Genomic DNA, 27,957 nt, shown 5'->3' with positions numbered 1-27,957 from the left:
TTATCCCCAAAGGATAAATCTCTAAAATTCTCCCTTTATACTGTTATATACTGCTTTAGAATTTTACAGAGAAAGAAACATACTTTTGGGCAAAAATCGGTGTAAAAACATGCAATTAATACGAAAACCTAGGCAGACAGGGTTTCTTTTTTTGTTACTTAGTTTTGTTTGTTTAATTTACAGAGCATTCACTTTTGAATCAACTTGGCTTACTTCTGAAATACGTAAATTTGGTCTTCTAAAAATGGTAGAATGTTAGCAAAAAGTTAAAAATCACTCTGGATGTGCTAAAGTCTTATTATGCTTTATTGACTATTCTTTATACTTAGTAAATCACAAGATATTTGAGATGCTGGAATAATAAATTTGTGTTCTCTGTAGAAAAATTTTAATTTCTTAAAACTTATTACCTTCCCATTAACAGAAATGGAGATTTCTTTCTTAACATCATTTACTACATCTTCCTTTTCATTACTTTGTTGGCATTCTTTGTGAATAGCAGAAGTTATATAAGGTTTGGTGACATCAAACAGTTCAGATCGAAAAACATATTTTTGTATGAACATTTCACAATTTCCTCCATCATCATTTTCTGGCTTAGTGGTAGAAGCAATACAGGTAGCAGAGGCTCCAAAAGAGGACATAGAATCCATGTAAAGAGTATCAAGGTGAACAGAAGAAGTAGGCTCATTTTTACTGCAACAAGGCGCATGATGCTGGTGAAGTTCGTAACTTATCTTGTTAATGAAAGAAAGATGATCCAGTAACCATCCTGGTGATAGCTCACGCACCACAGACATTCTCTTCCTTTAAAACAAACAAGCACCTCTGAGAATTAGACACTAGAAGTAAAACCCAACTTTCCTAATTAAGTACTAAACTCAGACAGGAAAGGTGACGTGCCCAAAATTACAACTGGTTGATGGCACAATTGCTACAAAACCCAGGTATCCAGACTTCGGCTCTGAGCTCCCCTCCCGACACCCACCACTCTCCAAGTTTGGGGCTGTGTTTGCCTCAAACGCAGGGAAGGGGGGATGTCATATTTTAGCAAAGTAACCTACTGTGCTCAGGTCACTTTTCTCTCCTAATTCTCGGCTCCACACTGGATCCTCCAGCTTTCCGCAGGCCACCGCTAGAGTACCTGGAACCCCAGAGAGCGCTCAAGCTCTGAGCCCGAACCCTGGCGGCGGCCTCAGCAGCGCTACCCTGGGGCCGACTGTGCCCCCACACTCGGCCGTCCCTATCTCCTACCTCGCCGCCTCCCTTGTCAGAAAAGTGCACCCCGCCTTCCCAGACTTGCTTCATGAAACAGCACCCATCTAAACAGTGGTCCTGAAAGACACTCCTTTCAGGGCAAAGGAAAAAAAAAAATCTCCTTTTCTAACAGTCAGCGGGAGCCGCCATGTTGCTCTACGGAAAAAACGTTTCTAGGGCTGCCTGGAGCGCTCTTCTCGCTACTCAGGGACGTAAAGCGCTCGGGTGTTCACAGCTAAATTTTAAGGGTCGGACCAGACTTCGCAGAGGACGCTTACAGCTGCCGGGAGACGCCCGAGCGCCCCCGTGAGGCGGCGGCACTTCACCAACACGCAGAGTTCCGGCGACGAGCGGCGCGCGAGAGTTGCGCACGCGCGCGCATGTCGTGCGCGATGACGTCAGCGCCGCCCGCCGGAGATTTTAAAATTCGAACGGCGCCGGCGGGTGAAGGAAGGTGGTTGTGTTTTGGCGGCTGACGTCTTGTCTAGCGGGCAATAGCACGGTTTACAACAGTTCGGTCCCTGCGTCGTATCGGGAAGCTGGAAGAAAGGTGACTAATGACTTTGCGTTAATTTTGTTCCGGCAGCACTGGGCTAGAGGGAGAACGCCAGGGCGCCAAAAAGTTAGATTCACGGGCCCTGAGGAGCGACGGTTTGGTGTTTGCTGTTGTAACCGGCCCCCGGGCCCCATCTGTTCGAGGCGCTAGTTTCCCGGAGTCCAATAAATTTCTTATGGCAGTGATTTTCCAAGGGAGAAGGGGAAGGCCAAGGTGACACTGGTGGGGTGAAGAGGACATGGAGAGAGGAAAAGGGGAAGAATGGATGGGAGCAGGGAGAGGAAGGACGAGATGAAGAACTGTTTGCTATGGTGCGTTTGAGATACTAGTATAACATCCTGGTGGCCGTGTAAGGAGTACATCTGAAAGTCTTAACCTCAGATTTTAAGAGTACATTTTAAGTGGAGATTGGGAGTGGACAGATAGGTGAGAGTGGAAAAGTTTAATAGATCAGAAGCGTATACTGAAGAAGAAATAGCCAAACAAAGAAGGAAAGAGTGTAATCAGTTTAAAAGACAAAGGAGAGCCCCAAGAAGTAAAAGGATAACCAGAGATGTTCACTTTCTTGGAAACCAGGACAGGACCTGGAAGGGCTAGGTGTATAGTGTCTAATGTCTCAGAGTTAAGATAGGATCAAAAGATTTGTCAGTCATGAGTATCTCAGGAGGCAACTGTTTCAGTAGATGGGAAGGGAATGAGATGTGAATGTGGTCTGAGAAAATGGAAGCAGTCTGTAGACCAGATAATTTATCCTTGATGAGTGGGAGATTGAAGCACGAGGGGCAGTAATTGAATAATGTAAATGGGAAACAGTAGGTTAAGGACAGAGCAGGGGAGATGGACATTAGGAAAAGAAAACTGAATAGCTCTGTTCCAAGACCAAAGAAAAGGAAACATCAGAGGTAGTTCTTGTCAGTAGCCTCTGACTTCCCATTGAAATAGGCACAGCCAACAGTGGTGATGTGGTCTGAGTTAGGATTTAGGAGTTTAACTACCATAAATATCCTGTGAAGGTAGGAATCATACCTTATTCACCTTTGTATTGTTTGCATTGCTTGTACACTCCCTTGTACATGGTAGGCAGTTAGTAAGTGTTTATGTGTGTTGAATATTTTTAAATGGATAGATGTTCCCTGCAAATGAGGACTTCACCTTACATGAACAAGCAAAGATAGCCCGGGAAAGATTATCTTGAAAAAACAGTGAAACTTGGCTGCCTTTCTGTTTGAGGGTAAAGATAATAGTTGTTGCTTAATGTACCATCTGTGTCTGGAAAGACTTGTTCATTACCAAATTCGTGAATGCAGGTCATAAGCATGAAACGCAGTTCATTTTCCACCGGTGGTGCTGGCCGCCTCTCTATGCAGGAATTAAGATCCCAGGACTTAAATAAACCAGGCCTCCATACCCCTCAAACGTGAGTACCTATGCCTTATTGTCTTTGGCAAAGAAATCTGTAAAGGAGGTTAATACAAAGATGTAGTATGAGTGATACTGTGATGAATCTTACCTGTTCTCAGTGGTACCTAATTTGGAGTCAGTGAAGGCTAAAAGTGGGCATGTTACTAGGTGTTGTGTTTTATCTCATTTGATAGTTAAATCTCCAAAGCCACGTCTTTTGCTAGGCAATCCCTGAGGGACTGCTAATTCCTTTTCAGCACTCTTTCACTCTTTTATTTTCCCCCTTTACCGTAGAGCTGCTTGTTTGAGCAGGTTCTCTGCTGTAACTTCTATTTACTGAGGTGTATCCAACTAGCACAGTTCTCAATGAAAGGTATTATTTGCCCTGACAATTAGCTGCAGTTGAGTAGCAGCCTACAGAACACCACTTCTCCAAACTATTTCCTCAGGATTCACTGGGAAAGAAAGGTGCCCAAAAGAACTTGCTATCACTGTAGTCAATATCCTGTAATGATCTGTAATTGAAAAGAATTCAAAAAAGTATGGGTATGTGTGTGTGTGTGTGTGTGTGTATCTCTCAGTCACTTTGCTATACACCTGAAACATTGTAAATCAACTGGACTTCAATTTTTTTTTAATTTTTTTAATAAAAAATAAAATGAGGGGAAAAAAACTTAAAATCATAAACTAATTTTTCCCTATGAATGAATTTCTTACAATTAAGAGAAGGCTATTTGTAACCATGTTGAGTGCTATCAGTCCTTCTCTATTACCAAGGTACAAGTTACTTGCTAACTGTTCTTAAGTTACTTGGGTTTACATAGTATGAGCCTCTGCTACTTTTAGAAATTTGAAATATTTATACATTTTTTTCTTCTGAAATCAGAGAAATGTTTTGTACTGTTGCACATTACTACTCCAAAAGATTTGTGCCTTGAATTGCATTCAAAGCTAAAAGGCTGCCTTTGTCAATGTTTCTGGTTTGTAATTGACGTAATGTATGTTCTTAAGTGTAGCTGCAGTCTAATAAAGAGTGAGCCTCAAAAGAAAAAATTTTAAGTGTGGCTATCATTCTATGATTGAAAATATCTATTTTTAAGTCATTTCTTTTCCTTTGAAGTTGTTATCCATAAATGTACATATTTTAGGATAATTAAAATTACAATGTAGATATGGGGGGTTTTCCTCCTTTTTTCTTAACATTTTAGTGTTAAAACTCATACTATGTTGTAAGCCTATCCTATTTTTGATAGCTATGATTGCTGCTAAAAATTTTCATGATTTTGAATTATTCTTATAGGTAATGAGGAAGAGGGGTTGGTTCCAATGTATTTACAAAAGTTTCTTGAACTAATATTTTTCCACTTATTTAAAGAGTTTGTTTTTCTCCTTTTCTTAAAGCAAAGAGAAATCAACCTTTGGAAAATTGAATATAAACAAACCCACATCTGAAAGAAAAGCCTCTGTATTTGGTAAAAGGTAATTACTTTTTTTATTAATTCTAATGAAAGGGATTCTTATAGCCATGCATTGAGCTAGATGTTGTCAAAGTACAAAAAATTAGATGGCATGGTCCCTTTCAAGAGAAAGTTATAATCTAGTTTTCCTCTGTTTTAAATGGTTAAAATGGTTATATTTGCTTTAGGTTATGCTGAGATATATCAGCACATTTAGACCAGTATTTCATTGTTACAAGTGAATACTTGATTGAAAAGTCTACACATAGCTTTCACATACTATGGAATCATAGCATTTTAAAATTAGGAACCATCATCTAGTCCAAAATCTTAGCCAAAGACTTTTTTATACTAAAATATTAAGGACTCCAAAGAGCTTTTATCTTGTGGGCTGTATCTATTGATATTAACTATATTAGAAAATGAAACTGAGAAAAAAATTAGTATGTATTAATTCAGTTTAAAATAACAATAACCCAGGACTGTGCTTGTGATCCAGTGATAAAGAATCCACCTTCCAATGCAGGGGACATGGGTTCTATCCCGGGTCGGGGAACTAAGATCCCACATGCGGCGGGGCAACTAAGCCCACGCACCACAACCACTGAGCTTGTGCACCTCCACTAGAGAAGAGAAAACCCACACGCCACAACTAGAGAGAAGCCTGCATGCTGCAATGAAGGGCCAGCATGTCGCAACAAAAGATCCCACATGCTTCAACGAAGATCCTGCATGCTGCAACTAAGAACCAAAGCAGCCAAATAAATTAATTAATTAAATAAGTAAATATTTTTTTTAAAGTAAAATAAAATAGCAGTAACCCATTACATGTTAATATAAATAACATGCTTTAACTTTTAAAAAACAAAACTATTTCGGTAAGAAGAGTGACATTTATATTTTTGCAAATCTCTTTAATGTCTGGCTTAATAGAAGATAGCTAAATTCTCATATCTGCTTCTGAATTCAGTCTTATGATATCTGACATCATGTAGCCAGCCTCTGGAAAACTCCACTGTACACTCAACGAAAGAATGAGAATGAAAGGTGTGAAAAAAATCTTAATTTTATTGTGAAAATAGTTTTGACTTCTTGATCCCCTAGGGCACACTTTGAGAACCACTGTCTAGAGTAGATCAGTAGTTGCCTAGGCTGGGGGTAGGGTAAGGATTGACTGGTAAGGGGGATAAGATTTGGGATGATGGAAATGTTTAATATCTTGATCGTGGTAGAGATTACATAGGTGTAAATATTGTCAAACCTCATCAAATTGTATGCTTTTAAGTGGTTGAGAGTCCGCCTGCCGTTGCAGGGGACGCGGGTTCGTGCCCCGGTCCAGGAAGATCCCACATGCCACGGGGCGGCTGGGCCCGTGAGCCATGGCCGCTGAGCCTGTGTGTCCAGAGCCTGTGCTCCGCAATGGGAGAGGCCACAACAGTGAGAGGCCCGCATACCGCAAAAAAAAAAAAAAAAAAAATTTGTATGCTTTAAGCAGGTGCATTTTATTCTAAGCAATTATACCTCAATAAAATTAATTTTTTAAAGAAATTTCCAACTCCAAAATAGAGAAACTGTTCATCTCACCAAAAACAAAATATAACTTTGTTTTAAAACAAATGTTTATTTAATTATTTTGAAAATATTTAGAGATGACATATTTGTTACCTTATGAAAAGTCTTTGTCATGAACCCAAGTTAAACTGTTTCTGGTGTTTATTCTAGTTGATAAAAAATCTTAAGGCATTTTTGTAATGTAACTTTCATCTCAGAGCTGAATGTCAGAGATACTGATGATAATGATTATAAAATCTAACTTTTGCTGAGCATTTTTGTAAGCCAGAAAAGTGCTATTTTATATCTCTTTTAATCAATCCTCAGAACTGCCCTATGTGTAGATACTGTTATTGTCTTCATTTTAGACATTAGGAAATTAAAGCACAGAGGTTAAATAGTTTACCCAAGGTCATACAACTACTAACAGAGACAGAATTTTTAACCAGACTCTGGTTCTAGACCCTATTATCTTAAACTATAAGTTGAATGATACAGTATTTTGATTGGTTGGGGAATTCTTTTATAATTTAAAAAGCTATCTATTATTACAGTTTTGTGTAGAATAAGAGCTGAATCTATACATGTATTCTTTCCTAGTAAAAAAAAATATTAAAGATTAAGTAATAGCAGTATGTAGAAAAGTGGATCTCAAATAGCAAATTCTCAGGGGAAGAATTAGCTAATTAGCTAGTTAATCAGAGCAGTGGCATCAGAGAGCCCAAGCTAAAGAACTTTTAGAACCTGGTCAGGAAAGAACTTGAAAGCAGCAAGCAAACATGCAGGGAGAAATTGTTTTGATGAACAGAGTTCAGACATTACAGCAGTGTTCATTGTAACTCAGTTTTCTGGCATCTGTCCAAAAAGAAAAATTATTGTCCCAAGGATATTTAATAAACTACAATGGTTAGGTAAATTGGGCCACAAAGAAAAGCAAAAGAAACCATTATAAAGATTTAAACAACTGATGAACATAGATGCAAAAATCCTCAACAAAATACTAGCAAACAGAATCCAACAGCACATTAAAAGGATCATACACCATGATCAAGTGGGGTTTATTCCAGGAATGCAAGGATTCGTCAATATACGCAAATCAATCAACGTGATACACCATATTAACACATTGAAGGAGAAAAACCATATGATCATCTCAATAGATGGTGAGAAAGCTTTCGACAAAGTTCAACACCCATTTACGATAAAAACCCTGCAGAAAGTAGGCATAGAGGGAACTTTCCTCAACATAATAAAGGCCATATATGACAAACCCACAGCCAGCATCGTCCTCAATGGTGAAAAACTGAAACCATTTCCACTAAGATCAGGAACAAGACAAGGTTGCCCACTCTCACCACTCTTATTCAACCTAGTTTTGGAAGTTTTAGCCACAGCAATCAGAGAAGAAAAGGAAATAAAAGGAATCCAAATTGGAGAAGAAGAAGTAAAGTTGTCACTGTTTGCAGATGACATGATACTATACATAGAGAATCCTAAAGATGCTACCAGAAAACTACTAGAGCTAATCAATGAATTTGGTAAAGTTGCAGGATACAAAATTAATGCACAGAAATCTCCGGCATTCCTATACACTAATGATGAAAAATCTGAAAGTGAAATCAAGGAAACACTCCCATTTACCATTGCAACAAAAAGAATAAAATATCTAGGAATAAACCTACCTAAGGAGACAAAAGACCTGTATGCAGAAAATTATAAGACACTGATGAAAGAAATTAAGGATGATACAAATAGATGGAGAGATGTACCATGTTCTTGGATTGGAAGAATCAACATTGTGAAAATGACTCTACTACCCAAAGCAATCTACAGATTCAATGCAATCCCTATCAAACTACCACTGGCATTTTTCACAGAACTAGAACAAAGAATTTCACAATTTGTATGGAAACACAAAAGACCCCGAATAGCCAAAGCAATCTTGAGAACGAAAAATGGAGCTGGAGGAATCAGGCTCCCTGACTTCAGACTATACTACAAAGCTACAGTAATCAAGACAGTATGGTACTGGCACAAAAACAGAAAGATAGATCAATGGAACAGGATAGAAAGCCCAGAGATAAACCCACAGACATATGGTCACCTTATCTTTGATAAAGGAGGCAGGAATGTACAGTGGAGAAAGGACAGTCTCTTCAATAAGTGGTGCTGGGAAAACTGGATAGGGACATATAAAAGTATGAGATTAGATCACTCCTTAACACCATACACAAAAATAAGCTCAAAATGGATTAAAGACCTAAATATAAGGCCAGACACTATCAAACTCTTAGAGGAAAACATAGGCAGAACACTCTATGACATAAATCACAGCAAGATCCTTTTTGACCCACCTCCTAGAGAAATGGAAATAAAGACAAAAATAAACACATGGGACCTAATGAAACTTAAAAGCTTTTGCACAGCAAAGGAAACCATAAACAAGACCAAAAGACAACCCTCGGAATGGGATAAAATATTTGCAAATGAAGCAACTGACAAAGGATTAATCCCCAAAATTTATAAGCAGCTCATGCAGCTCAATAACAAAAAAAAAACCCAATCCAAAAATGGGCAGAAGACCTAAATAGACATTTCTCCACAGAAGATATACAGACTGCCAACAAACACATGAAAGGATGCTCAACATCTTTACTCATTAGAGAAATGCAAATCAAAACTACAATGAGATATCATCTCACCAGTCAGAACAGCCATCCTCAAAAAATCTAGAAACAATAAATGCTGGAGAGGGTGTGGAGAAAAGGGAATACTCTTGCACTGCTGGTGGGAATGTGAATTGGTACAGCCACTATGGAGAACGGTATGGAGGTTCCTTAAAAAACTACAAATAGAACTACCATATGACCCAGCAATCCCACTACTGGGCATATACCCTGAGAAAACCATAATTCAAAAAGAGACATGTACCAAAATGTTCATAGCAGCCCTATTTACAATAGCCCGGAGATGGAAACAACCTAAGTGCCCATCATCGGATGAATGGGTAAAGAAGATGTGCCACATATATACAATGGAATATTACTCAGCCATAAAAAGAAATGAAATTGAGCTATTTGTAATGAGGTGGATGGACCTAGAGTCTGTCATACAGAGTGAAGTAAGTCAGAAAGAGAAAGACAAATACTGTATGCTGACACATATATATGGAATTTAAGAAAAAAAAATGTCATGAAGAACATAGGGGTAAGACAGGAATAAAGACACAGACCTACTAGAGAATGGACTTGAGGATATGGGGAGGGGGAAGGGTAAGCTGTGACAAAGTGAAAGAGCGGCATGGACATATATACACTACCAAATGTAAGGTAGATAGCTAGTGGGAAGCAGCCGCATAGCACAGGGAGATCAGCTAGGTGCTTTGTGACCGCCTGGAGGGGTGGGATAGGGAGGGTGGGAGGGAGACGCAAAAGGGAGGGGATATGGGAACATATGTATATGTATAACTGATTAAATTTGTTATAAAGCAAAAAAATAAATAAATAAATAAAATAAAATCCAAAAAAAAAAAAAGAATGTGTGTGTGTGTGTTTGTATATATATATATATATATATATATATATATATATAACTGAATCACTTTGCTGTATAGCAGTAATTAACACAACACTGTAAATCAACTATACTTCAATAAAAAAGAGAAAAGTTGCCAAATTTCAAAAAAAAATGATTTAAACAAATGATGTTTTGAGAGGAGGGGCTTAAGATGGAGCATATATGCTATAGCTATTAATGACTAAAAAGTAGCAACATATATTTATGGTAAATAACAATCAGATACATAATATTGCATGACACAATAACGTTCATGAAAAAAAGCACAATCTGTTTCAACATCTCAAATTTTCCTGCAATAAATAATTGTAAATTAAGGAGTTGGAAGTGAAGGAGCAATCATGGAGGGGCAAGTAGGATGTTGAAAGAATCTGGGTTATTGAATAGACCTGGAGAACAGTTGGTGCAGAAGACCTAGTGGACTCAAAATGCACAGTTTTAGAGGATGATGTATGTGTTAGTAATGCAGAGCACCAGAAGTGTAGTTTTCTTCCCACCTCATTTTATGCTTTAATCTTCATTATTTGCTCTTTTTTTCTCTGCTTTGAGTAAGAGAAATCTTAAATAAAAACCAAAGAATTGAACTTTAATGTTTGATGCTGATGTTAAAATATAAAATTGTCTTGAAATAATTTAGGCTTGACCACAGAAGGAAATAATTTTGACTGACTTTTTTAAAATATGTTTACAGGACTAGTGGACATGGATCCCGGAATAGTCAATTTGGTATATTTTCCACTTCTGAAAAAATCAAGGACCCAAGACCACTTAATGACAAAGCATTCATTCAGCAATGTATTCGACAGCTCTGTGAGGTATTTTATAATCTTAACTATTCGAAATTGTGAGTGTTTTCTTAAGTATTTTTTCAGTAATTTTCCTATTGTAAAATGTTTGATGTTTCATAAAAATTATTATAGTTTCTTTCAGAAAACGGTTATGCATATAGCGTATCCATGAAATCTCTACAAGCTCCTTCTGTTAAAGACTTCCTAAAGATCTTCACTTTTCTTTATGGCTTCCTGTGCCCTTCGTATGAACTTCCTGACACAAAGTTTGAAGAAGAGGTTCCAAGAATCTTTAAAGATCTTGGGTTTGTATGTTATATGTCTCATTAGCCTAGAGAGGTTGTTGGAACACAGAAAAGAATGAAACTCAATAAGTGTGTAAAGATTTTGAGTTAGAGAAATAATATATTTTAAGATGGTCACTATGGGCCACATATGCAAGATAAATTGAAAAGGCAAAAAAAACAACTTTTTGGAGATTATTACTGAACTACAGATGATAGATCATAAAGCCCTCAACTACTGATGTGATGAGGAATAGATAGAATAGGCTAGCTACTGCAGATTTTATAGAAACAGAAAAGATAGGATTGAAAGCCTGGTGAAAATGGAGTAAGAAAGTCCAGAAAAGCCTGTGTAGAATAAACACAGGGGGAGAAATGGATTTCAGGAGGAGAAATACATACATGTGGTTTATTTGGGGTACATTGGATTTGAGGGAACAATCTTTCAGGAGAGAAGTCCAGCATGTTGGTTGTAAATCAAGCAGCTTAGGGGATATATGTACAAAGTAATCTGCAGAGAAAAAAAACAAAAAATACACAAAACCATTTGAGGGTAAGAAGACGAAGAAGAGAATCTCAACAAGTATCTTGCTTCTAAACAAGTCGAGACATGGTATATATGTGGAATTTTTTTTAATGTAACTTCTTGCTTAATTTAGCCATTATTTTTACAAAATTAACATACTGGCTTATGTTTTCTGACTTTTCATAGGTATCCTTTTGCATTATCGAAAAGCTCCATGTATACAGTGGGGGCCCCTCATACATGGCCTCACATTGTGGCAGCCTTGGTTTGGCTAATAGACTGCATCAAGGTATTTGATTTCTCATTTTAATTATATATATAGGAAAGATTTTTTTTTCCTCAGGGTATTTCTATTTCTTTCCCAATCTTACTTTTACCAATTATCTCAAAATCTGCATCAGTTTTCCATTTTCAAAGCATGTTTAATTTTAAGTTCTTCAAGATGTTAATATATGATTCCAGAGGTGAGGAAAGGAAATATCACAATGGCAAGGAGATCATTTGTTTTCATGAGGTTTTACAGCTCAAAAACAAACAAACAAACAGAAAAAAAAAACCACAGCAAAATAAGTCAGTAGGAATTTCCCCCATAACATTTCGTTTTCTTCCCCTTTTTATTTAAAGTCCATATTCATTGCAAAAGTTCTGGAAAATACAGAAACGTGTACACAGAAATTGGTATACTCATAATCCCACAACTCAGAGGCAACAACTTAAAACATTTCCTTAGGATATAGTTTTAAAGGTGCATTTTTGCTATGCAAATTATATGTATTTTTTCAACTTTTGATACATATTGACAAATTTCCCTCCAGAAAAATTACACCAGTTAAAAGGTCCTCAACAATGTCTGAGAATACCCATTTTCCCACATGATAGGCATTATTGTTTTAAAATCTTTACCAATTTGGGAGGTGGAAATGTAGCTTGTTTTAATATATTATTAAAGTGATTATGTTTTTGTATGATTTATCATTATTATTGCTATTTCTTATAACTTGCTTTTTTTTTCTTTCTTTCATTTCTTTATTTATTTTTTGCTTTATAACAAATTTAATCAGTTATACATATACATATGTTCCCATATCCCCTCCCTTTTGCGTCTCCCTCCCACCCTCCCTATCCCACCCCTCCAGGCGGTCACAAAGCACCGAGTTGATCTCCCTGTGCCATGCGGCTGCTTCCTACTAGCTATCTACCTTACGTTTGGTAGTGTATATATGTCCATGCCGCTCTTTCACTTTGTCACAGCTTACCCTTCCCCCTCCCCATATCCTCAAGTCCATTCTCAAGTAGGTCTGTGTCTTTATTCCTGTCTTACCCCTATGTTCTTCATGACATTTTTTTTTCTTAAATTCCATATATATGTGTCAGCATACAGTATTTGTCTTTCTCTTTCTGACTTACTTCACTCTGTATGACAGACTCTAGGTCCATCCACCTCATTACAAATAGCTCAATTTCATTTCTTTTTATGGCTGAGTAATATTCCATTGTATATATGTGGCACATCTTCTTTACCCATTCATCCGATGATGGGCACTTAGGTTGTTTCCATCTCCAGGCTATTGTAAATAGGGCTGCTATGAACATTTTGGTACATGTCTCTTTTTGAATTATGGTTTTCTCAGGGTATATGCCCAGTAGTGGGATTGCTGGGTCATATGGTAGTTCTATTTGTAGTTTTTTAAGGAACCTCCATACCGTTCTCCATAGTGGCTGTACCAATTCACATTCCCACCAGCAGTGCAAGAGTGTTCCCTTTTTTCCACACCCTCTCCAGCATTTATTGTTTCTAGATTTTTTGAGGATGGCCGTTCTGACTGGTGTGAGATGATATCTCATTGTAGTTTTGATTTGCATTTCTCTAATGAGTAAAGATGTTGAGCATCCTTTCATGTGTTTGTTGGCAATCTGTATATCTTCTGTGGAGAAATGTCTATTTAGATCTTCTGCCCATTTTTGGATTGGGTTGTTTGTTTTTTTGTTATTGAGCTGCATGAGCTGCTTATAAATTTTGGGGATTAATCCTTTGTCAGTTGCTTCATTTGCAAATATTTTATCCCATTCCGAGGGTTGTCTTTTGGTCTTGTTTATGGTTTCCTTTGCTGTGCAAAAGCTTTTAAGTTTCATTAGGTCCCATGTGTTTATTTTTGTCTTTATTTCCATTTCTCTAGGAGGTGGGTCAAAAAGGATCTTGCTGTGATTTATGTCATAGAGTGTTCTGCCTATGTTTTCCTCTAAGAGTTTGATAGTGTCTGGCCTTACATTTAGGTCTTTAATCCATTTTGAGCTTATTTTTGTGTATGGTGTTAGGGAGTGATCTAATCTCATACTTTTACATGTCCCTATCCAGTTTTCCCAGCACCACTTATTGAAGAGGCTGTCCTTTCTCCACTGTACATTCCTGCCTCCTTTATCAAAGATAAGGTGACCATATGTCCGTGGGTTTATCTCTGGGCTTTCTATCCTGTTCCATTGATCTATCTTTCTGTTTTTGTGCCAGTACCATACTGTCTTGATTACTGTAGCTTTGTGGTATAGTCTGAAGTCAGGGAGCCTGATTCCTCCAGCTCCGTTTTTCGTTCTCAAGATTGCTTTGGCTATTCGGGGTCTTTTGTGTTTCCATACAAATTGTGAAATTCTTTGTTCTAGTTCTGTGAAAAATGCCAGTGGTAGTTTGATAGGGATTGCATTGAATCTGTAGATTGCTTTGGGTAGTAGAGTCATTTTCACAATGTTGATTCTTCCAATCCAAGAACATGGTACATCTCTCCATCTATTTGTATCATCTTTAATTTCTTTCATCAGTGTCTTATAATTTTCTGCATACAGGTCTTTTGTCTCCTTAGGTAGGTTTATTCCTAGATATTTTATTCTTTTTGTTGCAATGGTAAATGGGAGTGTTTCCTTGATTTCACTTTCAGATTTTTCATCATTAGTGTATAGGAATGCCAGAGATTTCTGTGCATTAATTTTGTATCCTGCAACTTTACCAAATTCATTGATTAGCTCTAGTAGTTTTCTGGTAGCATCTTTAGGATTCTCTATGTATAGTATCATGTCATCTGCAAACAGTGACAGCTTTACTTCTTCTTCTCCAATTTGGATTCCTTTTATTTCCTTTTCTTCTCTGATTGCTGTGGCTAAAACTTCCAAAACTAGGTTGAATAAGAGTGGTGAGAGTGGGCAACCTTGTCTTGTTCCTGATCTTAGTGGAAATGGTTTCAATTTTTCACCATTGAGGACGATGCTGGCTGTGGGTTTGTCATATATGGCCTTTATTATGTTGAGGAAAGTTCCCTCTATGCCTACTTTCTGCAGGGTTTTTATCATAAATGGGTGTTGAATTTTGTCGAAAGCTTTCTCTGCATCTATTGAGATGATCATATGGTTTTTCTCCTTCAGTGTGTTAATATGGTGTATCACGTTGATTGATTTGCGTATATTGAAGAATCCTTGCATTCCTGGAATAAACCCCACTTGATCGTAGTGTATGATCCTTTTAATGTACTGTTGGATTCTGTTTGCTAGTATTTTGTTGAGGATTTTTGCATCTATGTTCATCAGTGATATTGGCCTGTAGTTTTCTTTCTTTGTGACATCCTTGTCTAGTTTTGGTATCAAGGTGATGGTGGCCTCGTAGAATGAGTTTGGGAGTGTTCCTCCCTCTGCTATATTTTGGAAGAGTTTGAGAAGGATAGGTGTTAGCTCTTCTCTAAATGCTTGATAGAATTCGCCTGTGAAGCCATCTGGTCCTGGGCTTTTGTTTGTTGGAAGATTTTTTATCACAGTTTCAATTTCAGTGCTTGTGATTGGTCTGTTCATATTTTCTATTTCTTCCTGATTCAGTCTTGGCAGGTTGTGCCTTTCTAAGAATTTGTCCATTTCTTCCAGGTTGTCCATTTTATTGGCATAGAGTTGCTTGTAGTAATCTCTCATGATCTTTTGTATTTCTGCAGTGTCAGTTGTTACTTCCCCTTTTTCATTTCTAATTCTATTGATTTGAGTCTTCTTCCTTTTTTTCTTGATGAGTCTGGCTAATGGTTTATCAATTTTGTTTATCTTCTCAAAGAACCAGCTTTTAGTTTTATTGATCTTTGCTATTGTTTCCTTCATTTCTTTTTCATTTATTTCTGATCTGATTTTTATGATTTCTTTCCTTCTGCTAACTTTGGGATGTTTTTGTTCTTCTTTCTCTAAATGCTTTAGGTGCAAGGTTAGGTTGTTTATTCGAGATGTTTCCTGTTTCTTAAGGTGGGATTGTATTGCTATAAACTTCCCTCTTAGAACTGCTTTTGCTGCATCCCATAGGTTTTGGGTCGTCGTGTCTCCATTGTCATTTGTTTCTAGGTATTTTTTAATTTCCTCTTTGATTTCTTCAGTGATCACTTCGTTATTAAGTAGTGTATTGTTTAGCCTCCATGTGTTTGTATTTTTTACAGATCTTTTCCTGTAATTGATATCTAGTCTTATAGCATTGTGGTCGGAAAAGATACTTGATACAATTTCAATTTTCTTAAATTTACCAAGGCTTGATTTGTGACCCAAGATATGATCTATCCTGGAGAATGTTCCATGAGCACTTGAGAAAAATGTGTATTCTGTTGTTTTTGGATGGAATGTCCTATAAATATCAATTAAGTCCATCTTGTTTAATGTATCATTTAAAGCTTGTGTTTCCTTATTTATTTTCATTTTGGATGATCTGTCCATTGGTGAAAGTGGCGTGTTAAAGTCCCCTACTATGATTGTGTTACTGTCGATTTCTCCTTTTATGGCTGTTAGTATTTGCCTTATGTATTGAGGTGCTCCTGTGTTGGGTGCATAAATATTTACAATTGTTATATCTTCTTCTTGGATCGATCCCTTGATCATTATGTAGTGTCCTTCTTTGTCTCTTCTAGTAGTCTTTATTTTAAAGTCTATTTTGTCTGATATGAGAATTGCTACTCCAGCTTTCTTTTGGTTTCCATTTGCATGGAGTATCTTTTTCCATCCCCTTATTTTCAGTCTGTATGTGTCTCTAGGTCTGAAGTGGGTCTCTTGTAGACAGCATATATATGGGTCTTGTTTTTGTATCCATTCAGCCAATCTGTGTCTTTTGGTGGGAGCATTTAGTCCATTTACATTTAAGGTAATTATCGATATGTATGTTCCTATTCCCATTTTCTTAATTGTTTTGGGTTCGTTATTGTAGGTCGTTTCCTTCTGTTGTGTTTCTTGCCTAGAGAAGTTCCTTTAGCATTTGTTGTAAAGCTGGTTTGGTGGTGCTGAACTCTCTCAGCTTTTGCTTGTCTGTAAACGTTTTAATTTCTCCATCAAATCTGAATGAGATCCTTGCTGGGTAGAGTAATCTTGGTTGCAGCTTTTTCTCCTTCATCACTTTAATTATGTCCTGCCACTCCCTTCTGGCTTGTAGAGTTTCTGCTGAGAGATCAGCTGTTACCCTGATGGGGATTCCCTTGTGTGTTATTTGTTGTTTTTGCCTTGCTGCTTTTAATATGATTTATTTGTGTTTACTTTTTGACAGTTTGATTAATATGTGTCTTGGTGTATTTCTCCTTGGATTTATTCTGTATGGGACTCTCTGTGTCTCCTGGACTTGATTAACTATTTCCTTTCCCAAATTAGGGAAGTTTTCAACTATAATCTCTTCAAATATTTTCTCCGTCCCTTTCTTTTTCTCTTCTTCTTCTGGAACCCCTATAATTCGAATGTTGGTGCGTTTAATGTTGTCCCAGAGGTCTCTGAGACTGTCCTCTGTTCTTTTCATTCTTTTTTCTTTATTTTGTTCTGCAGCAGTTATTTCCACTATTTTATCTTCCACCTCACTTATCCGTTCTTCTGCCTCAGTTATTCTGCTATTGATCCCATCTAGAGTATTTTTTATTTCATTTATTGTGTTTTTAATCGATGCTTGATTCATCTTTAGTTCTTCTAGGTCCTTGTTAACTGTTTCTTGCATTTTGTCTATTCTATTTCCAAGATTTTGGATCTTGGAAATAGAATCTTGGATCATCTTTACCATCATTAATCTGAATTCTTTTTCAGGTAGACTGCCTATTACCTCTTCATTTGTTAGGTCTGGTGGGGTTTTATCTTGCTCCTTCTCCTGCTGTGTGTTTTTCTGTCTTCTCATTTTGCTTATGTTACTGTGTTTGGGGTCTCCTTTTTGCAGGCTGCAGGTTCGTAGTTCCCGTTGTTTCTGGTGTCTGTCCCCAGTGGCTAAGGTTGGTTTAGTGGGTTGTGTAGGCTTCCTGGTGGAGGGGACTAGTGCCTGTGTTCTGGTGGATGAGGCTGGATCTTGTCTTTCTGGTGGGCAGGTCCATGTCTGGTGGTGTGTTTTGGGGTGTCTGCGGACTTTTTATGATTTTAGGCCACCTCTCTGCTAACGGGTGGCGTTGTGTTCCTGTCTTGCTAGTTGTTTGGCATAGGGTGTCCAGCACTGTAGCTTGCTGGTCGTTGAGTGAAGCTGGGTGCTGGTGTTGAGATGGAGATCTCTGGAAGATTTTCGCCATTTGATATTATGTGGAGCTGGGAGGTCTCTTGTGGACCAGTGTCCTGAAGTTGGCTCTCCCACTCAGAGGCACAGCACTGACTCCTGGCTCCTCTATTTGGGATGATTTGTTGTCTATTCATGTATTCCACAGATGCAGGGTACATCAAGTTGATTGTGGAGCTTTAATCCGCTGCTTCTGAGGCTGCTGGGAGAGGTTTCCCTTTCTCTTCTTTGTTCTCACAGCTCCCGGGTCTCAGCTTTGGATTGGGCCCCGCCTCTGCGTGTAGGTCGCCGGAGGGCGTCTGTTCTTCGCTCAGACAGGACAGGGTTAAAGGAGCAGCCTCTTCGGGGACTCTGGCTCACTCAGTCCGGGCGGGAGGAAGGGGCACGGAGTGCGGGGCGAGCCTGCAGCGGCAGAGGTCGGCGTGACGTTGCACCAGCCCGAGGCGCGCCGTGCGTTCTCCCAGGGAAGCCGCCCCTGGATCCCGGGACCCCGGCAGTGGCGGGCTGCACAGGCTCCCGGAATGGCGGTGTGGACAGTGACCTGCGCTCGCACACAGGCTTCTTGGCGGCGGCAGCAGCAGCCCCAGCGTCCCACGCCCGTAACTGGGCTCCGCGCCTTCAGCCGCGACTCGCGCCCGTCTGTAGGGCTCCTTTAAGCAGCGCTCTTAATCCCCTCTCCTCGCGCACCAGGAAACCAAGAGGGAAGAAAAAGTCTCTTGCCTCTTCGGCAGCTCCAGAGTTTTCCCGGACTCCCTCCCGGCTAGCTGTGGCACATTAGCCCCCCTCAGGCTGAGTTCTCGCCCCCAGCCCCAGTCCTCTCCCTGCACTCTGACCGAAGCCCGAGCCTCAGCTTCCAGCGCCGCCCGTCTCGGCGGGCGAGCAGACAAGCCTCTCGGGCTGGAGAGTGTCGCTCGGCACTGATCCTCTGTGCGGGAATCTCTCCGCTTTGCCCTACCCAGGTATGTGGGGAGTTTCCTGCATTTGGGAGGTCTGGGGTCTTCTGCCAGCGTTCAGTAGGTGTTCTGTAGGAGTTGTTCCACGTGTAGCTGTATTTCTGGTGTATCCGTGGGGAGGAAGGTGATCTCCGCGTCTTACTCTTCCGCCATCTTACCCGGAAGTCCTATAACTTGCTTATATGTGCTTTTTTGGCCTATTTTATATTTCTTTATTTCTTCCTAGTATTACTATAAGCCTTTATATATTGAACTCCTTACATATTAAGCTTATTGATGTTTTTAATAATTGACAACATGACAAGCAAAAGATATTTTTGTATTTGCAGTTTTTGTTTTTAAACTTGAATATTCACACATAACTGCGTATTCATGTCTTTTGACTTTTTTTTCTTGTTTATTTGCAAGATCGCCATTTTGTATGTCAAAAAGAGTTGAATTGGGTAAATAAGCTCTTTTGTATATGGTGCAAATGTTTTTCCCTCATTATCCTTTTGATTTATGTGCTGTATTTTAATTGGTTGCAAATGTAAATATGTACATTGTTACCTAGTCTAATACAGTCTCTTCCTTCTCTAGTTTCTAAGTTTCCTGTCCTACTTAGTTCTGGAATCCTTAGAACTAATACTGTCCCCTGACATTCTCTTGGCCGTCAGCAAGCCCATAACTAAATGTAGGCAGGCCCTGGGGATGGATTTTGACCCAGGAGATATACTGGTACATTCAGCACCACCAATTTTCAAGAGAGAAGTAGAAATCCACTACCATAGTCCATTAATAGAACTTAAGTTTTATTGAACTTTATAACTTTTATGTGTTCAGTTTGCCTCTCCTCAGTGATACACGTGGACATTGGGTAACCACCTCTCTGCTCTTCCCTCCAAATACCCCTATTGTCATTAGAACACCTTACCCTTGTTTGCCTAAGCAGCTTAGGTCATTGTTATGTTTTAGGGAGATAGCATTTCCACAGTGATACAGGAGCTTCTGTATGGAGTACCTACTTTGGCTTATATTGGGGAGGGACCTCTTGAGATGCCTCCAAGTCCATTACATAGACTTGGAGGCATAGGTTGAAATCCCCTCCTTCCTATCTTAATTTGCTTGAGGTACTACAACTGAACACTATAACAATGTAAGAATCAGTGAGAGAGCATTCATAGGTTTCTTATGCTTTCTTTCCCACTTAACAGAATCCTAGGTAATTAGCCACACTTAGGATGGTCTCCTTTACTCCCATGTTTTTTAAAAAGTGCTTTCACTTTTTTCCCTAGTATTTTTATGGCTTCTTTGTATTGTGTTTAAATCTTAAACCATCTGCAATTTATTTTAACATTAAAGAAAAGGAAATTTTATTTTTTTAAATGGCTCACTCATATATCTCAATACCTTTTATTGGATAACCCATCTTTTCCCCTTCGTTTTTTTTTCTTTAATTTTGTTGAGATATAATTGACATACAGAACTGTAAATTTAAGATGTACAGTGTAATGACTTGACTTACATTGCCAAATGATTACCACAGTAACTTTAGTTAAAATCTATATCTCGTAGATGCCAAAAAGAAAAAGGAAGAAAAATGGTTTTTTTCCACATGATGAGATCTTTTAGGATCTACTCTCTTAGCAACTTTCAAATACACCAAACAGTAGTGTTTGGTATATACACATGATGTATATTACGTTCCCAGGACTTATTTATCTTATAGCTATAAGTTTGTACCTTTTGACCTCTATCCAGTTCTCCCACTCCCTAACCCCCTGCCTCTGGTAACCACAAATATGATCTCTTTTTGTTGGCTTGTTTTTTCAAAATTCCACCTGTAAGTGAGATCATGTAATATTTGTCTTTCTCTGTCTGAATTATTTCATTTAGAGTACTGCCCTTAAGGTCCATCCATGTTGTCACAAATGACATGATTTCCTTCTTTTTACGGCTGAATAGTATTCCATTGTGTGTACCTGTGTGTGTGTGTATATATATACACATATACCACATTTTCTTTATCCATCTATCTGTCAGTAGATGTTAGGCTGTTTCCATGTTGTAAATAATGCTGCAGTGAACATATGGGTACAGGAATCTCTTCAGCATAGTGATTTTGTTTCCTTCAGATACATACCTAGAGTGGAATTGTTGCATCATGTGGTAGTTCTAGTTTTAATTTCTTTAGGAACCTCGATGGAAACCAGTGTTTTCTGTGATGGCTGTACAAATGTACAACTACACTAACAGTGCACAAGGGGTCCCTTTTCTCCACATTCTTACCAGCATTTATCTCTTGTCTTTTCCATGTAAGCCATACTCAAAGGCATGAGGTTTTCACTGTGGTTTTGATTTGCATTCCCCTAATGATTCGTGATGTTGAGTACCTGTTATCCATTTGAATATCTTAGTAAAAATGTATACTCAGGTCCTTTGCCCATTTTTTTAATTTCATTATTTATTTCTCGGCTATTGTTGTATGACTTCTTTATGGATATTGGATACTGACACCTTATCAGATAAATGCTTTGCAAATATTTTTTCCCATTCCAGAGGTTACCCTTTCATGTTGTTGATCATTTTTTTGCTGTGCAGAAGCCTTTTAGTTTCATATAGTCCCACGTGTTTATTTTTGCTTTTGTTGCCTTTGCTTTTGGTCTCAAATCCCAAAAAATCATTGCCAAGACCACTGTCAGGGAGCTTACTGCCTATGTTTTCTTCTAGGACTTTGTTTTGTTTTTAACATCTTTATTGGAATATAATTGCTTTACAATGGTGTGTTAGTTTCTGCTGTATAACAAAGTGAATTAGCTATATGTATACATATATCCCCATATCTCCTCCCTCTTGCATCTCCCTCCACCCTCCCTATCCCACCCCTCTAGGTGGTATCAAAGCACCAACCTAATATCCCTGTGCTATGCAGCTGCTTCCCACTAGCTGTCTACTTTACATTTGGTAGGTATATATGTCAGTGCTACTCTCTCACTTCGTCTCAGCGTACCCTTCCCCCCTCCCCGTGTCCTCAAGTCCATTCCCTACGTCTGCATCTTCATTACTGTCCTGCCCCTAGGTTCATCAGAACCTTTTTTTTTTTTTAGATTCCATATATATGTGTTAGCATACGGTATTTTTCTCTTTCTGACTTACATCACTCTGTATGACAGACTCTAAGTCCATCCACCTCACTACAAATAGTTCAGTTTCATTTCTTTTTATGGCTGAGTAACATTTCATTGTATATATATGCCACATCTTCTTTATCCATTTATCTGTTGATGGACACTTAGGTTGCTTTCATGTCCTGGCTATTGCAAATACTGCTGCAGTGAACATTGTGGTACATGTCTGTTTTTAAATTATCATTTTCTCAGGGTATATGCCCAGTAGTGGGATTGCTTGGTCATACGGTAGTTCTATTTTTAGTTTTTTAAGGAACCTCCATACTGTTCTCCATAGTGGCTGTATCAATTTATGTTCCCACCAACAGTGCAAGAGGGTTTTCTCCACATCCTCTCCAGCATGTACTGTTTATAGATTTTTTTCATGATGGCCATTCTGGCCGGTGTGAGGTGATACCTCATTGTAGTTTTGATTTACATTTCTCTGATGATTAGTGATGTTGAGCATCCTTTCATGTGTTTGTTGGCAATCTGTTTATCTTCTTTGGAGAAATGTCTATTTAGCACTTCTGCCCATTTTTCGACTGGGTTGTTTGTTTTTGGATATTGAGCTGCATGAGCTGCTTGTATATTTTGGAGATTGATACTTTGTCAGTTGCTTTGTTTGCAAATATTTTCTCCCATTATGAGGGTTGTCTTTTTATCTTGTGTATGTTTTCCATTTCCATTTCTCTAGGAGGTGGGTCAAAAAGGATCTTGCTATGATTTATGTCATAGAGTGTTCTGCCTAGGTTTTCCTCTAAGAGTTTTATAGTGCCTAGCCTTACATTTAGGTCTTTAATCCATTTTGCGTTTATTTTTGTGTATGGTGTTAGGAAGTGTTCTAAATTCATTCTTTTACATGTAGCTGTCCAGTTTCCCCAGCACCACTTATTGAAGAGGCTGTCTTTTCTCCATTGTATATTCTTGCCTCCTTTATCAAAGATAAGGTGACCCTATGTGCTTGGGTTTATGTCTAGGCTTTCTATCCTATTCCATTGACCTATATTTCTGTTTTTGTACAAGTACCATACTGTCTTCATTACTGTAGTTTTATAGTATAGTCTGAAGTCAGGGAGCCTGATTCCTCCAACTCCCTTTTTCTTTCTCAAGATTGCTTTGGCTATTCGAGGTCTTTCGTGTTTCCGTACAAATTGTGAAATTTTTTGTTCTAGTTCTCTAAAAAATGCCACTGGGAGTTTGATAGGGATTGCACTGAATCTGTAGATTGCTTTGGGTAGTAGAGTCATTTACACAATGTTGATTCTTCCAATCCAAGTACGTGCTATATCTCTCCATCTGTTTGTATTATCTTTAATTTCTTTCATCAGTGTCCTATAGTTTTCTACATACAGATCTTTTGTCTCCTTAGGTAGGTTTATTCCTAGGTTGCAATGGTAAATCGGAGTGTTTCCTTAATTTCTCTTTCAGATTTTTCATCATTAGTGTATAGGAATGCAAGAGATTTCTGTGCATAATTTTGTATCCTACTACTTTACCAAATTCATTGATCAGCTCTAGTAGTTTTCTGTTAGCATCTTTAGGATTCTCTATGTATAGTATCAAGTCATCTGTAAACAGTGACATTTTTACTTCTTCTTTTCCAATTTCGATTCCTTTTATTTCTTTTTCTTCTCTGATTGCCATGACGAAAACTTCCAAAACTATGTTGAATAATAGTGTTGAGAGTGGGCAACCTTGTCTTGTTCCTTATCTTAGAGGAAATGGTTTCAGTTTTTCACCATTAAGAACGATGTTGGCTGGGGGTTTCTCTTATATGGCCCCTATTATGTTGAAGTAGGTTTCCTCTCTGCCTACTTTCTGGAGAGTTTTTATCTTAAATTGGCATTGAATTTTGTCAAAAGCATTTTCTGCATCTATTCAGATGATCATATGGTTTTTATCCTTCAATTTGTTGATATGGTTTATCAAATTGACTGATTTGCGTATATTGAAGAATATTCCATGCCTGAGATAAACCACACTTGATCATGTTGTATGATCCTTTTAATGTACTGTTGGATTCTGTTTGCTAGTATTTTGTTGAGGATTTTTGCATCTATGTTCATCAGTGATATTGGCCTGTAGTTTTCTTTTTTTGTGACATCTTTGTCTGGTTTTGGCATCAGTGTGATGGTGGCCTCATAGAAGGAGTTTGGGAGTGTTCCTCTCTCTCTGCTATATTTTGGAAGAGTTTGAGAAGGATAGGTGTTAGCTCTTCTCTAAATGTTTGACAGAATTCACCTCTGAAGCCATCTGGTCCTGGGCTTTTGCTTCTTGGAAGATTTCTAATGACAGTTTCAATTTCAGTGCCTGTGATTAGTCTGTTGATATTTTCTGTTTCTTCCTGATTCAGTCTCGGAAGGTTGTGCTTTTCTAAGAATTTGTCCATTTCTTCCAGGTTGTCCATTTTATTGGTATACAGTTACTTGTAGTAATCTCTCACAATCCCTTGTATTTCTACAGTGTCAGTTGTTACTTCTCCTTTTTCATTTCTAATTCTGTTGATTTGAGTCTTCTCCCTTTTTTTCTTGATGAGTTTGGCTAATGATTTATCAATTTTCTTTATCTTCTCAAAGAACCAGTTTTTACTTTTATTGATCTTTGCTATTGTTTCATTCATTTCTTTTTCATTTATTTCTGATCTGATCTTTATTATTTCTTTCTTTCTGCTAACTTCGGGGGTTTTTTGTTCTTCTTTCTCTAATTGCTTTAGGTGTAAGGTTACGTTGTTTATTTGAGATGTTTCTTGTTCCTTGAGGTAGGATTGTATTGCTAAAAACTTCACTCTTAGATCTGCTTTTGTTGCATCCCATAAGTTTGGTGTCGTCATGTTTTCATTGTCACTTGTTTCTAGGTATTTCTTGATTTCCTCTTTGATTTCTTCAGTGATCTCTTGGTTATTTAGTAGGGTGTTGTTTAGCCTCCATGTGTTTTTATTTTTTTACAGTTTTTTTCCTGTAATTGATATCTAATCTCATAGTTTTGTGGTCGGAAAAGATACGTGATACGATTTCATTTTTCTTTTAATTTACCAAGGCTTGATTTGTGGCCCAAGATAGGATCTATCCTGGAGAATGTTCCATGAGTACTTGAGAAGAAAGTGTAGTCTGTTGTTTTTGGATGGAATGTCCTATAAATATCTATTAAGTCCATCTTGTCTAATCTGTCATTTAAAGCTTATGTTTCCTTATTTATTTTCATTTTGGATGATCTGTCCATTGGTGAAAGTGGGGTGTTAAAGTCCCCTACTATGATTGTGTTACTGTCGATTTCCCCTTTTATGGCTTTTAGCATTTGCCTTATGTATTGAGGTTCTCCTATGTTGGGTGCATAAATATTTACAATTGTTATATCTTCTTGGATTGATCCCTTTATCATTATGCAGTGTCCTTCCTTGTCTCTTGTAACCGTCTTTATTTTAAAGTCTATTTTATCTGATATGAGAATTGCTACTCCAGCTTTCTTTTGATTTCCATTTGCATAGAATATCTTTTTCCATCCCCTCACTTTCAGTCAGTATGTGTCCCTAGGTCAGAAGTGGGTCTCTTGTAGACAGCATATATACAGGTCTTGTTTTTGTATCCATTCAGCCAGACTGTATATTCTCATTGGAGCATTTAATCCATTTACATTTAAGGTAATTATTGATATGTATGCTTCTATTACCATTTTCTTTATTGTTTTGGGTTTGTTTTTGTAGGTCTTTTTCTTCTCTTGTGTTTCCTACCTAGAGAAGTACCTTTAGCATTTGTTGTAAAGCTGGTTTGGTGGTGCTGAATTCTATTAACTTTTGCTTGTCTGTAAATGTTTTAATTTCTCCATTCAAATCTGAGTGAGGGGCTTCCCTGGTAGCGCAGTGGTTAAGAATCCGCCTGCCAATGCAAACGACACAGGTTCAAGCCCTCGTCTGGGAAGATCCCACACGCCGTGGAGCAACTAAGCCTGTGCACCACAACTGAGCCTGAGCTCTAGCGCCTTCGTGCCACAGCTACTGAAGCCCGTGTGCCTAGAGCCCGTGCTCCGCAACAAGAGAAGCCACCGCAATGAGAAGCCTGTGCACAGCAATGAAGACACAACGCAGACATAAATTAATTAATTAATTAATTTTAAAAAATAAAAAGGGAAATCTCTTTTATTAAAAAAAAGAAATCTGGGGCTTCCCTGGTGGCGCAGTGGTTGAGAGTCCGCCTGCCGATGCAGGGGACATGGGTTCATGCCCCGGTCCGGGAAGATCCCACATGCTGCGGAGCGGCTGGGCCCATGAGCCATGGCCTCTGAGCCTGCGCATCCGGAGCCTGCGCTCCGCAATGGGAGAGGCCGCGACAGTGAGAGGCCCACGTACTGCAAAAAAAAAAAAAAAAGAAATCTGAATGAGATCCTTCTTGGGTATAGTAATCTTGGTTGTAGGTTTTTCCTTTTCGTCACTTTAAATATGTCCTGCCATTCCCTTCTGGCTTGCAGAGTTTCTGCGGAAAGATCAGCTGTTAACTTTACGGGGATTCCCTTGTATGTTATTTGTTGCTTTTCCCTTGCAGCTTTTAAGATTTTTTTCTTTGTATTTAATTTTTGATACTTTGATTAATACGTGTCTTGGCTTGTTTCTCCTTAGATTTATACTGTATGGAACTCTCTGCTTCCTGGACTTGATTGCCTATTTCCTTTCCCATATTAGGGAAGTTTTCAACTATAATCTCTTCAGATATTTTCACAGTCCCTTTCTTTTTCTCTTTTTCTTCTGGGACCCCTATAATTCGAATGTTGGTGCATTTAATGTTGTCCCAGAGGTCTGTGAGACTGTCCTCAATTCTTTTTATTCTTTTTTCTTTATTCTGCTCTGCGGTAGTTATTTCCGCTATTTTATCTTCCAGGTCGCTTATCCATTCTTCTGCCTCAGTTATTCTGCTTTTGATTCCTTCTAGAGAATTTTTAATTTATTTATTGTGTTGTTCATCATTGTTTGTTTGCTCTTTAGTTCTTCTAGGCCTTTGTTAAACGTTTCTTGTATTTTCTCCATTCTATCTCCAAAAGTTTGGATATCTTTACTATCATTACTCTGAATTCTTTTTCAGGTAGGCTGCCTATTTCCTCTTCATTGGTTTAGTCTGATGGGTTTTTACCTTGCTCCTTCACGTGCTGTGTATTTCTCTGTCTTCTCATTTTGCTTGACTTACTGTATTTGGGGTCTCCTTTTTGCAGGCTGCAGGTTTGTAATTCCCGTTGTTTTTGGTGTCTGCCCCCAGTGGGTAATGTTGGTTCAGTGGGTTGTGTAGGCTTCCTGGTGGAGCGGACTGGTGCCTGTGTTCTGGTGGATGAGGCTGGACATTGTCTTTCTAGTGGGCAGGACTGTGTCCGGTGGTGTGTTTTGGGGTGTCTGTGACCTTATTATGATTTTAGGCAGCCTCTCTGCTAATGGGTGGGGTTGTATTCATGTCTTGCTAGTTGTTTCTCATGGGGAGCCCAGTACTGGAGCTTACTTGCCATTGGGTGGAGCTGGGTTTTAACGTTGAGACGGATATCTCTGGGAGAGCTGTCACCGATTGATATTACTTGGGGCCAGGAGGTCTCTGGTGGTCCAGTGTCCTGAACTCGGCTCTTCCACCTCAGGGGTTCAGGCCTGACACCAGGCTGGAGCACCAAGACCCTCTCAGCCACACGGCCATGTATGTAGGGATTTTCTTGCCTTTTGAGAAGTATGAGGTCTTCTGCCAGCATTCAGTAGGTGTTCTGTAGGAGTTGTTCCACATGTAGATGTATTTTTTCTTTTTATAAATTTATTTATTTTATTTATTTTTATTTTTGGCTGTGTAGGGTCTTCGTTGCTGCGCAGGCTTTCTCTAGTTTTGGCGAGCAAAGGCTACTCTATGTTGTGGTGCGCGGGCTTCTCATCACAGTGTCTGCTCTTGCTGCAGAGCATGGGCTCTAGGTGCATGGGCTTCAGTAGTTGTGGCTCATGG

At 38.6% G+C, this 27,957-nt stretch overlaps 2 protein-coding genes across 3 annotated transcripts in view; one reads left to right on the top strand and one right to left on the bottom strand.

Annotated features, from left to right (window-relative positions):
• Positions 1–1,497, bottom strand: part of METTL4 (methyltransferase 4, N6-adenosine) — a 32,215-nt gene extending 30,718 nt beyond the window's left edge. The window contains exons 1-2 of one of the 2 annotated variants that reach the window (XM_081252037.1): positions 1,065–1,497; positions 411–807 (exon numbers count right to left, since the gene is read on the bottom strand). In XM_081252037.1, the coding sequence (XP_081108163.1) occupies positions 411–800 (390 nt within the window). In that variant the 5' untranslated portion in view covers positions 801–807; positions 1,065–1,497. The remainder of the gene's footprint in view (positions 1–410; positions 808–1,064) is intronic. The other variant, XM_081252038.1, reaches the window with a different exon arrangement.
• A 184-nt stretch (positions 1,498–1,681) lies between these two features.
• NDC80 (NDC80 kinetochore complex component) overlaps positions 1,682–27,957 on the top strand; it is a 68,420-nt gene continuing 42,144 nt past the window's right edge. The window contains exons 1-6 of the mRNA XM_081253336.1: positions 1,682–1,807; positions 3,121–3,230; positions 4,616–4,693; positions 10,490–10,613; positions 10,719–10,891; positions 11,583–11,685. Of these exons, the coding sequence (XP_081109462.1) occupies positions 3,130–3,230; positions 4,616–4,693; positions 10,490–10,613; positions 10,719–10,891; positions 11,583–11,685 (579 nt within the window). The 5' untranslated portion in view covers positions 1,682–1,807; positions 3,121–3,129. The remainder of the gene's footprint in view (positions 1,808–3,120; positions 3,231–4,615; positions 4,694–10,489; positions 10,614–10,718; positions 10,892–11,582; positions 11,686–27,957) is intronic.

Source organism: Mesoplodon bidens (assembly GCF_964165515.1).
Source record: "Mesoplodon bidens genome assembly, chromosome: 13".
NCBI lineage: Eukaryota > Metazoa > Chordata > Mammalia > Artiodactyla > Ziphiidae > Mesoplodon > Mesoplodon bidens.
This window is presented reverse-complemented; position numbering and strand designations above follow the sequence as displayed.